At 45.1% G+C, this 12265-nt stretch overlaps 1 protein-coding gene across 6 annotated transcripts in view; it reads right to left on the bottom strand.

Annotated features, from left to right (window-relative positions):
* Positions 1–12265, bottom strand: part of arnt2 (aryl-hydrocarbon receptor nuclear translocator 2) — a 57339-nt gene that overhangs the window by 28837 nt on the left and 16237 nt on the right. For all 6 annotated transcript variants that reach the window (XM_077023016.1, XM_077023019.1, XM_077023017.1 and 3 more), the window contains 5 exons: positions 10007–10109; positions 7788–7853; positions 3436–3521; positions 932–1008; positions 350–484 (listed from right to left, as the gene is read on the bottom strand). In XM_077023016.1, coding sequence (XP_076879131.1) covers positions 350–484; positions 932–1008; positions 3436–3521; positions 7788–7853; positions 10007–10109 — 467 coding nt within the window. The remainder of the gene's footprint in view (positions 1–349; positions 485–931; positions 1009–3435; positions 3522–7787; positions 7854–10006; positions 10110–12265) is intronic.

Genomic DNA, 12265 nt, shown 5'->3' with positions numbered 1-12265 from the left:
CCAACAGGAACGTGGTGGATCCGGCAGTCTGTCCTCAGTAACTTACATGCCCCAAAGGGTTAAGATGACATTTGCTGTGGTTTAACTGGAGTGTGTTTCATTATAAATGACAGAAAAAGCAACATAAAGCATTTGTGCCATCATGTCCCTTGTTAAGTGATTAACAGGATTCTGAGAGGAAGTCCAAAGCTTCTTAAAAGGAGGTATTTCTGCTTGAAGTGGATGAAGGACCCAGATGTTATTGGCTCCTCAAATCCTGACAAGTGTCAGGACCTCCAAATTGGCTTAGGTAAAAAGCAAATGTGCTTAGTTCAGAGAGTTATTATAACGACCAATGAGATCACCCCACCTGAGGCTGGTAGCCAATCACGTTGATGCAGCGGGGGTCCACAAAGGTGATGATGCCATCTGAGTTGTGGCGGGACAGAAATTCTGTCGGCACAGAGAGTCCGTTCATATCCATGGAAACCGGAGAACTGGTCACCTGAGAGTAAGACAGAAAACCCATTTTGTTAAAAAACACAAAGTAAAAAAATACTTTTATAAGGGACTTCAAAAAACACCTTTACAGATATTTCTGTTCAGACAGTTGCTGTTCTGATGCTGTTTATGTTGTTTGCACCAGCACACAACATGGTTTACATGTGAAGGTGAATTATGCAATCATCCAATGGGTGTAACCAGACGCGCTGAGAGAATACACTACAGATGTAAAGGTGAAACCCAGAAAAGATGAAAGGAATCCATATTCACCCATCAGTCTAATGCAGGAACAAAGTTCACACATGCGTATGAAGGCAGGTGATTCTAATGTTGTAACTGATACCTCAATGTGAATGTGTTTCTAGACATTTCTAGGCACACACACACACACACACACACACACACACACACACACACACACACACACACACACACAGTCTCTACATACTTGCAGCCGTCCAATTGCCACCAGGCAGTATTTGCTGGTCTGGCCTGCCTCTGTGTCTTCCTCAGGGATTGTCATACCTGCGAGAGGGTTTGAGACAATGAAATTCAGACGGAGGACAGAAGTGTCTCGTTTATGTCTCACACACATACTCAGTTATATGAACACCACTACCTATAAATTGTCATTTATATGGTCGCTGGTTGCAAAAATGCTTAAAGCAACTGAATTCTTTCTATTTGCATTCCTGCTTCAGCCATTCAAATCGAAAGCACAGTTTTTATTGTTTTGCTGAATACCATCTGCTTCCTATTGTGACTACCTTTTCTTAATTATCCAGGAATTTAAGGATGCATAACAGACCTCAGTTCAACAAAAACATGGATAGTAGAACACGTCTGCACCGGGGGGGTGGGGTTGGGGGGTGGGCACTTCTGGAGAGTTATGTGGCATTTCAGTGCCTTAAAATAGAGAATTTACATGTGGCTCTCTGCGAATCCTGGTGAATGACAAAAGAGGCTGATGTCCTTCCCCCATATATATTCCCGTCAATTCGGATGGAGGTCGGGACGCCATTTGGAACGGAAGTCTTGTGTCAGTTACGCTGACAGATACAGGGTGATGTACAAGGCCTGTGATTAGAGTATAATTTGTTCTGAGTTGCTGATGAAACACTGGCACAGAGCCGTCCAGACAGACTGCAACACCAGCAGTGAGTTTAAAGACTTAGTGAAGTTGTTTGACAAAATCTCTGAATTGTTTATAGCTACTGAAAAAAGGACTAAGACAGGAACCCAGTAAAAGAAGCCAAACATGTTAGGGATGGTCCGAGCAGGAAAATATATCCCCTTCTTTAAATGACTGCAGTGAGGATAGAAATGTCTGTAACAAAGTGTCTGGCTTCGAGCAGTCAAAAGCCGCAAGACCCAAAACGACAAACAAACGTTCTAGAACAGACCGCACATTTGGCATACTGAACAGACCGAGCGTGCACGCGCACACACACACACCCACAAAAAAATTATAAACAGATTGAGTTCATAAACAAACGTCTGCGTTGTTTTATCTGCAATTGGCCGTTCGCCTCTTTGGGTGACAGCGTGCAAGCGGCCCGGAACCGCTCAGACCAATAACATTCATAAAGGGTAAACATCAAAAGTGTTCTGCCCCTGGCTGGCTTCCGACGATTATCAGGGTCTGAATAGCAATGAGACGTGGCACCATCTGGCGCGGGCCGGCTGTTCTGGCGACGACTCACCTCTGCTCAAATGCACCTTGCCGAGTCCGAAAGTAATCTACCGTTGGCACGTTAGCGAGTGTTAACGAAACGCTTGGCGCAGGTCCCTTCCTGTGAGAGGTATCCAACCTGCAGTCTGTGTACTTACGTTCAGTGGGTTTTCCTTGTTAATAAGATCGGATCTGCGTTGACGTTTATAATTCTGCTCAGATTGGATCTGCGTTCGAGTAGCCTGTAAGGTGGATGAGTGTTCGGCCCCTGCTTCACCACCACCACCCATCATTTTTGTGAGACGCCTTGTGCTACACCCGAAATCTGTGACCACCGAATTATGTGACTGTAGAGCCAGCAGCACACAGATCACCATTTCTGTCATTAGAATATGTGACCCCACTGTACTGCCATAAAACACCAATCAAAATGTTTTTAGGTTGTGGTTTCTGAGGGCTGTGTGACCTGATACCAGATACCCTCCGCTAATACCTGACATAAAAAACATAAGTACATAAATTCCTTTGTGGGAATGAATGTGGGAGGATGACAAAACACATAAAAAACATTTTGACGGGCGCTTCATTAATTCTGAAGGCACAGCGGGGTTTCATATTGTGAAAACTGCACTTGGGTAATCAATCACTGTTTATATTTCCTTACAGTAAAATGCGCAAAACCGTTAAGTAAATAACATATGGAAGCGTAGGTAAGCAGTTTAAGAGCAAGGTAATGTGGTCTACAGTCACAGAAATCGGTGGTCACAGATGTCAGTGTGACACGGGCTAAATGAGAGTGTAGCTCAGCAGTCCGTCCGCTGTAGCCGACACAATCGGCCCAAGAAGGCAACAAAAGCCAAGCGGCCACCTCACGCCTTCGCCCTCCTACTGCTGTTTTGACAGCGAAAGCACTAACCGCTAAACGCACGGGCGTGGATGAAAGACCCACAAATCCCGATCTGACCATTCTCGTTCAAATCGCATGGCCATGAATCCACTTACAAAAAAGTAACTCATTTCAAAAGATCGGATTTGTGTTTCCACACGGCTCTGCCAAAAAAAAAATCTGATTTCTATTTTAAGATTTTAATAAGATACTAACTAATTTAGAAAGAATAGGACCGTGTTTACAAAGATACATCCTGGACATTTATTTCCAACACAACATATTTCCTTCTAACCAATTTAAAGGCACATATATGCATAAAGGACCTGTTCGGCAAACACCTTGAAGACATGTGTGTGTGTGTTTGTGTGTGTGTGTGTGTGTGTTTAAATACCTGCCGGGGGCCAAGCTTTGATATACCCAGTGCAGTGCACCACTGAATACTGTGCTTCCCCTTCTTTAGATGGGCCCAGACCGTTCCTGAACACAACACACAGCACACAGCACACGTTACAAACTCTCAAGTTCACTGAAGGATTACCCAGAATGTCAGATTGTTAGTTAGGGAGGAGTCGAGGTGCGAAAGGCCGTTGACATGGCAGGATATCGATTATACCAAAGCAAAGTCAGCTAGCAGCAGCTTCATACGCGGAGACGTCGTCCTTGACTTGAACTTCAAAATATGGCCCCAACTCTCCCCATGGAAGGACTACTGATACACATCTTAACTGAAATAATGTGGACATACAACCTACTTTACATCTCATTTATCCTGAAAAGCATCTTGATTACAGCTTCAAGCCATTGTGGAGCAAAACTGCACCGGTCTGTGGAACCTAAAAGGATTGTGGGGCCTGGGGGGCGTGGCTCAGAGAATCCGGGCGAAGGCTTTCAGAGGAAGTTGCCTCCGTGACTTGCGGCATTGGCACACAGACGGCCCGAACGCAAGGAGGTTAATGGTCCCATTTTGGAAACCCGCCGTGTGAAGACCTCACGCTGTCAGAACTGCCCGGAAAAATATACCCATGGGTCTCCAGGGACAACTGAAAGTGGAGAGGTGAAACAGTGATCTGTCTGAGATGAGACTCGTGTGTTTATTGGAGGGGGGGGGGGGGGGGGGGGGGGGGGTTGGTGTGATGTCTGCGGACGAGGGGAACCCATGCGTTGGAGAAAGGAACAGTGAAAAGAGGCTCGGATGTGTTTGTGCACCAGTTTCTGCACCAGTTGTGCACATACAGAATAATACACGAATGTGGATCAGTGTGGACAAATATGGACATCTATATTACTGCCATGGAACAGAGACGCAGTGTGCAGAGTAAATGGTTTCATCTGGATCTGTGTGACTGTCACATCATGAAGCAGATGACACAATAAGCTGGATCCCTTTCTAAGTTACTATTGCTGTTCAGATATTTCGTTAGAAATGGCAGGTCGCTTAGCGACACCACTACAGTTGCTATGCCAGTGGTTTCCAAACTTTTTCTGCCGTGCCCCCCTTTAGTAGATAACAATATTTTTGCGCCCCCCCCCTACACACACACCCCCATATTGACACATGTTTTACTTCCAAGCTCCGCGCCCCCCTGCAATAGCTCCGCGCCCCACCTAGGGGGCGCGCCCCCCGCTTTGGGAACCACTGTGCTATGCATTCTGGACGAAACAGTACACCTAAACCTCTTAATACATTATTTTTATAACTTTAAAATTAACTATAAAATGTCATTTTTTTGACACACTCACAACCTTTAGGGGGAAGGCCGTGTTTAGAGGAGTACTCTTCACACGTAAGGAGCAGTGCCATTGTTTGGGTATTACTGATGCTTGGACATGAGTACAAATTTCATTTAATGTACGTACAGTTTTCTGAAGTTGCTAAGACCCATAAACAAGTCTGGGAACCACTAACTCATGTAGCCTACCTACTGTCCTGGTGCACTAAAACTGAAGCACATTCTCTGCCTTACACTCATTTAGCAATTCTAAAACACACTTTTTGCAAAACTTTAAACACAGTGCCCTACATTTGACATTCAAAACTGCAAACTAGAAGTTTTTTTTTTTGGCATGGCATTTTGCCATGCAACTGTCACACCTACCTACCAATTATCCAAACCCAGCCCCCACATGTAAAAACACTGCTAGCTCATTTTTACAAATCTTTAGTAATCAGTCCTTTAAAGAGACCACAAGTTGCATATCTTGGTTTGCACAACAACGGAGTCCAATACGAGATGAGACGAGAGTGAGGACGAGAAAAAGTGGATGAGCAACCATAATAGATGAGACCAGAGCCACTTTCATTGACCATGTGGTCAACCATGGGTTGAGTTTGCTGGAAGCAAAGGATCCAGCCCAATCTGTACCACTACACTGTAGCAGATTTCATAGTCATGCAGTGCTGTAATGAACATCATAGGACACGGTGCCATTGCCAGAGTCCCTGGGCTGCATGGCAGCAACATCACAATGGTGTCCCACTTAATCTCCTTCCTCAACACAGAGCACACTCATTCTCCATCACTATGGCGATGGACCACATCAGTCCAGGTCCGTTGTTGTCTCCACCGGGCTGCTCAAGTGCAAAACTGCTCCACTGAACACACACGATTTGTTGGGCTTCACCTCCACAAACTCTCCATTCTTCAGTGCTACTACGTTCTTTTCTGAGTGGAGGTGGTCGCCAACCCCACCATCACACATCCGTTATCCAGGAGATGGAGGAAGTGTGTGGTGACATTGATGGAGGAGCATGACACGGGTGGATACGTCACTCCAGAAGATGATTCCCCCGCTGTCTGGCCAGAGAGGACATTGGCTGTGATGTCAATAGAGGGTTTTCCATCCACCGAGTTTTTGCGCATTTTGAAAATGCGCATGCAAAAAGCTGGATGGAAAAAGACCAAAATTCGAAAAAAGCCCCAAATATCGCAAAAAGATTTTTACGCTAGGAGGAGGTGGAAAAGTTAGACTATCGCATCGCCTAAATTCGGAAAAACTGGATGGAAAATGGTTTTTCGCATAAACGATGACGTATCATGCCTCAAGTCATGTGGTTCTGTACATGATCGCGATGTAAAGATGGCAAATGCATACAAAAACAGTTCTGGAGAGAGCAAAAATTGAATTTAACTTCTCCATGTATAGAAAAGAAAAAGAAAAAAATGTTTCAAAACCTCAAAGTGCAAAAATGCGTAACTGCCAGATGGACGTAAAACCAGTATTGTTTGGCGTCCTCTCACGTGATCTAAAGTTTATTCGCATAACTGTAGTGAATGGAAACAAGGCTTAATTCGCATTTATTTCTGCCGAAACTTGGAAATTGCGCATTATTTTTTCGAAAGGTTTGGATGGAAACCCGGCTGAGATCTTGTATCCAGAACCAAATATGAGACGAGATGGACCCTAATTTTGTATGTTGAAGTTACAAGCCTTTTTTGGCTTTTGTTATCTGTGTATTATAGTATATACAGCATGTGATCTTCTGTGTATTACAGTATATACAGCATGTGTTCTTATCTGTGTATTACAGTATATACTATATGTGTTATCTGTGTATTACAGTATATACTATATGTGTTATCTGTGTATTACAGAATATACTACATGTGTTAACTGTGTATTACAGTATATACTACATGTGTTATCTGTGTATTACAGTATATACTACATGTGTGATCTGTGTATTATAGTATATACAGCATGTGTTCTTATCTGTGTATTACAGTATATACTACATGTGAGATCTGTGTATTATAGTATATACTAAAAAACATTTATCTTGTAATTGTGTTTTACTTTACGGTGTATATTTACTGAAGATGCATAAATGACCTGTATATGTGTGAATAAATATGTATATGTGAGTATTATGACAGATGTTTACAGCAGATTACACACTGAATACTCAAAAATCACACAGCAGTAGCAGTGGAGTGAAGTAGTGTAGAGTGTTTTCCATTTGTACATCAGTGTGTAGTTGTCATATAGGAAATGCTGTTCATCTGATATTTGTGAGTAGAATTTTAATGTAAAAATAAAATTTTGGCAAGAGTGTTGGATGAAGTGTTTTGGATGAAGGGTTTTTCTAAAAGTGTGAGATGTATAGTTTTAGAAATTGGGTCTTAGTGACTGCAAGAAACTGTAAATATGTTTACTGAATCATGATTTAGTTTACCCTTGGCCTGAATCTTCATAATGAATGTGTTTTATTTAGAATATGTGTGCTTTATTATAGCAGATACTACAGTGAAACATAGTTGAAATGGATGAAAGGGAAAAAGTTCAACCACACGTCTGTGTTTGTGTGTGTGTGCGTGCATGCATGTGTGTATGTGCATGTGTACGTGCATGTGTGTACGTTGGTGTGTGTGTGTACGCTGGTGTGTGTGTGAGTGTGTGTGCATGCACATGTGTGTGTGTATGTGGGTGTGTGTGTGTATGCAAGTGTGTGCGTGCGTGTGCATGTGTGTACATGTGGGTGTGTGTAGGTGTGTGTGTGTGTGTGTGTGTGTGTGTGTGTGTGTGTGTGAGACAGGTTAGTTTTACCCTACTGATGATGTGTTGCTGCAATAGTTTGTGTGTGTGTGTATGTGTGTGCAAGTGTGTGTGTTTGTATGTGTGTGTGAATGTGTGTGTGTTTGTGTGTGTGTGTGTGGTGTGTGTGAGTGTGTGTGGTGTGTGTGAGTGTGTGTGTGTATATGTGTGTGTATGTATGTGTGTGTGTGTGTGTGTGTGTGTTCTTGCCTGTATCTCTTCCTCATGTTGGACAGGCGGTTGAGGGAGATGTGGTCCAGTGGGGCGCTGCCACACCTGAGGAGAATAAAAGGCAAAAAACAAAAATCATTAATCCATTAATACGACTCATTCTTCTTCAACGTTCAAAAGTCGGTAGACTGACGCGATTGATTGCCACTTCAAATCCATGTCAGCTGTGAGGGAAGACATCACAAACTTGGCTTATAAAACTCGCTCTTAGCTTCAACACTGAAATCTGGGCTCGCTTTCAAACGTGAATTTAAACACTGCAGCTAGGTCGTCCAGCAGGGGGCTCCAGAGAGTCCAGCAATCAGCAAAGTGTCACATCCACTCAGCAACGCTGGAATGCGCGGCAACCGTGACAGGAGGCGAAGCCCGCGTTGATGTCACCACGGTAACTTGGCCCAGTGCGCTGATGAACTTCCAGCTCCTCAGCCTATAGCTGAGCGTCTGTCATGTTCTTGAACCTCATAATAATTCACAGACGAGGATCATTTACGCCGCGGAGGCATAAATCCCTTCGCCAAAATCAGTTCCATCGGATCTGGCAAGGTAGAGTTTCTTTTGCCCCGGGCTTGGAGCTGATGTGAAGGATGCGTGTTTCTCTGATACACGAGATGAGGTGGAAAAATAATAAAGATGGTCCTTCATTCCCCCAAGCTTAGTCATCATATCGAAATGAAAGGTAAAGCATAATTGATTTCATAATGGACTTTGTTTTTAACATCTCAGAAGAATGATGAACATGTTCTGAATGATCCCACTTCCCATTCACACACACACACATGCACGCACATATACACACGCACGCAAGCACATGCACACACACACACACACACACACACACACACACACACATACACACACACTAAACGACGCCGCCAACCTTGAGGCCACAATGTTTCGGTTTCAGAAAAGGGCCGTAAAATCGAAACTTCAGACGTACGCACATTCCTGACCGACGCCACTGGAAGGGATCGTTTGTGCTGAGGCACACAGAAATGAACGCAGGGAACCTAAACACACGCGATGTCCCAAACTTCAGCCCCCAGACGTCACAATGCAGGCCCACGCGGACCTTCAAAACAAGCTCAGGAAACACGTGCCTTGGCACCTAAAAATAGAAAGGCAGTAATTTCTCGAAGGAGTCTCGCAGTCATCAAGGAAGCACTTCTCCAGCATTTGTGTGGGTGGTGAAGGAATTCCACCCCAGATTTTTACCATATGAAAGCAGAAGGAAGACAAACAACCTCATTTGGTTCTCATTTGGGTCTTTGCGAGAAGAAGCCTCATAGCCTCATGGCTGAGAAATGCAGACAAGCATTTCTGTTTGTCCTACTTCTCAGAAAAACACCAAGGGTCACACACGGTTTAACTGAGGTGAACATTCCCCCCCAGGGAATTCCAAGTGAAGTTTCATTTTACATTGTTTTACTTGGAAGCTTCTCAAATGAAAGGTGTACAAATGCCATGGCAACAAAGAAAAACTCTCAGACTTAGGTTACCAAGGTTACCACTAACATTTATATTCATTATTCAAATTTCCTATTTATTCAAATTACCTATTTATTCAAACTCTGGTCTGCAGACTAGATTCTTGCAGTACTAATTGTTCTAAGACGCCAGATTCAGGTCCTGATAAACACGATTAGCATGGCTCCTTGGGGTTCTATGAGAAAAGTGTTCGCTCGGTCCTCGAGAGTTGGCTGGTTTGGGCCCCTATGATGCTCCTGCCATCTGTGCTTAGACAGAGGGAGAAAAACAATGACCACTGCTTTCTGGGTGGGGGAGGGGCTATCAATCACAGTGACACAAGCCAACCATGGCGGCCCATGTACTCATTTGTGCTGATGAGGGCAGTTAGCGCCTGCCCCTGAGTGTGGTCCGCCACCCCCCGCAGGGTGTGGGCTGAGGAGATGTGGCACTTTGCTTTCCTCCTGGAGGAGGTGTGGGACTGCTGTACCCTCTGTGCTTGATAGGTGTTGTAAAACGGGAGAGCTAGCTAGCCAGTTCGTGGGTAGGGATCGTCTTAAAATGACTAAATCTGGGCGAAAACGAGCAGGTTACATATTTATCAGGATGGTGCTACACATTCACTCTGGGAACCGAACACACAACCCCGGGGTTGCTGGCATTTTCTCTACGTGCCCTTCTAGGTGCAGGGAACTTTCTGGATGCATGTCACCTGTCTAGGCTCTGAATCGTACCTCATTCTGCAGATGAAGGAGCGTCTGGAGCCCATACACATCCTCATAGAGGACTGCTGACCCTCCTTCTTCACTGTCCCTGTTTTCAGGTCCAAGATCCGACCTGCGACACACACACACACACACACACGCACACGCAAAGAGAAAAACAATTAGAGGACATAACACAGAAACATCTTTGTTGTAAAATCTAAATAGTCTGAGGTTTCTCACATGCTATTTTGCAGTTCTTTACTGGAGGATTTACAATGCAATAACTCCCATATTAAATCTGTTTTCCTTCTCGCATGGATAATGGGGCCAGAAGACACAGGGACCCAAAGCAACCAAACATTTTCTCTGGCCAAGACAGCAGTCACGGGGTGATCCATCTCCTTTTGTTGCCCTGTAATACTGAGCTACAGGACAGCAGCTAGCTATGATCTAAGCACAGAATCATTTACATAAACAAATGATCTAAAAAAGCCCTAATAAGAGTGTATAAGAATGTGGTATAAAAAAAGAAAGAAAGAACTCTAAAAATGATCGCATGACAGCTGTTAAGATTCTCCCAAAGGAGATGAGGCTCCCATTTAGTTTCTCAGTACTGAAGCTCTGGTGCCAAGTTCTGTGAAAGAGCTGGAGCTATTCGCTTTGTCTGCAAATGACAGCGTGTTGCTCTCAGAGCTGAGGACTGGCAGGCGGAATCAGCTGCTATTCATAAAGCGGCGCAGCGCAGGAACCTGTTCTCGCCTCGTCACCGGCGGCTTTCGAATAAAACATCGGCGAACGGCGTCTGTGCGTAAGAAATAAACGTAGCAAAATATGAGCAAAGGCGAGAACGTGGAGGTCCGCGCGGGCTGAGCCAGGTTCGTCTCCGGTCCAGTGCCCGTCCAACAGCTGCGACCTCCTCACCTGTAACCCTGAACTTCACTTGACTTGAGGAGTTCATGGAGTGTTCAGGAGGGATCTCGCTGGGGTTCGCGGCCCATGTCAAATAACAGAGAAGGGCTTATCGCACAACAGTCTTATCGCAGACCACCACGGAATCTCCCCCTCTCCCATTTTACCCAGAAAAGCAGGAGAACGAAACGGCACGCAGGGTTGAGATGGAGAAGATATGTTTCTGAGACGTAGGGGCCAATCGGTTCACTATAAACAAGACCAGGCGGCACACATATTTGAGTTAATTTGGTCTAAATGAGATGACATTGACCGTAAATAAACAATCACCATTGTGCAACCCAAGCAGTTTGCCTAATTCCAGTGACCTCATAAAAGGAAACCACAGACTAAGTCGTGACTGCCTTTCTAACATGTATGCTGTAAACTGAAATGAAAGAGAAAAAAAAACAGGAAAGAAAACATTAGACGTTACGAGGGCAGTTACGGTAAATTTGTGCAATCTTGCCACGTCTGTTGCTTCTCATTGGAAGATGATGAGGAAGCGGCTGCCATGTTTGAAGTGTTCGGACACGGCGACGGTGAGCGGCGATGGCCGGTGGCCGAGGCGCAGCGTGCGGAGTTTGCTTTGGATGTAGTCGCCCCTGCTCTCCTGCTGAGAGGATCCCGGCAGGAGGGGAAAGTATGAGGGAGCAAAAAGAGGAGCTAAAATAACCCTTAAAGGGGTGGGAGTTGTGGGGGGTCAGTGCCCATGAAGTCATCAGCTCCTCCACGACTGCAGGACTCCAGGTGAGGTGTAATCCAAAGACACGTTGTGTGATCTCGTTCTTCTTCAGGTGCAGTGCGGTCGTTCCCGGCTCGTTCGGTGCGTAAACATGCAGACATGTTCTCTCCCCGAGGCTCTGACCTGCAGCCCCGTCCACAGGCTAAGCCGACCGTTGTTATTCAACGAGGAGGTAAACAGCTAGCAGCAGATATCCCAGGCCCTGCGGGCAGCCCAGCAGTCTCTTTTCAAGGCGAGTGGAACTGATGAAAGGTCTGGGGCACAACCACGCCCTTCAAGAGCACAGCCAACAGAACAACAGAAACAAAGCTTCGTCTTTGTTTCAGGAATCCTGACTCCTGGTTCTCCAGGGTTCTGCTGGGTCTCCTGGGTCTCCAGTACAACCATTTCCAAGAGGAAGCTAGACAGTGAGATGTGTGAGTGAGTCCTGACGCATCCATCCTTGAACCCAGATATATCTGAATCATGGGCCTCCGGGTCAGAACTTCCCACAGTAACAACAACTGTTTAACTGCAGTGATAATAAGGTCCTGGATTCACTGTGTAGACTGGAGCATTTTAACCATCAGTCAAACAGTAAAATCCAGCTTGGT

Source organism: Brachyhypopomus gauderio, chromosome 12 (assembly GCF_052324685.1).
Source record: "Brachyhypopomus gauderio isolate BG-103 chromosome 12, BGAUD_0.2, whole genome shotgun sequence".
NCBI classification, from domain to species: domain Eukaryota; kingdom Metazoa; phylum Chordata; class Actinopteri; order Gymnotiformes; family Hypopomidae; genus Brachyhypopomus; species Brachyhypopomus gauderio.
This window is presented reverse-complemented; position numbering and strand designations above follow the sequence as displayed.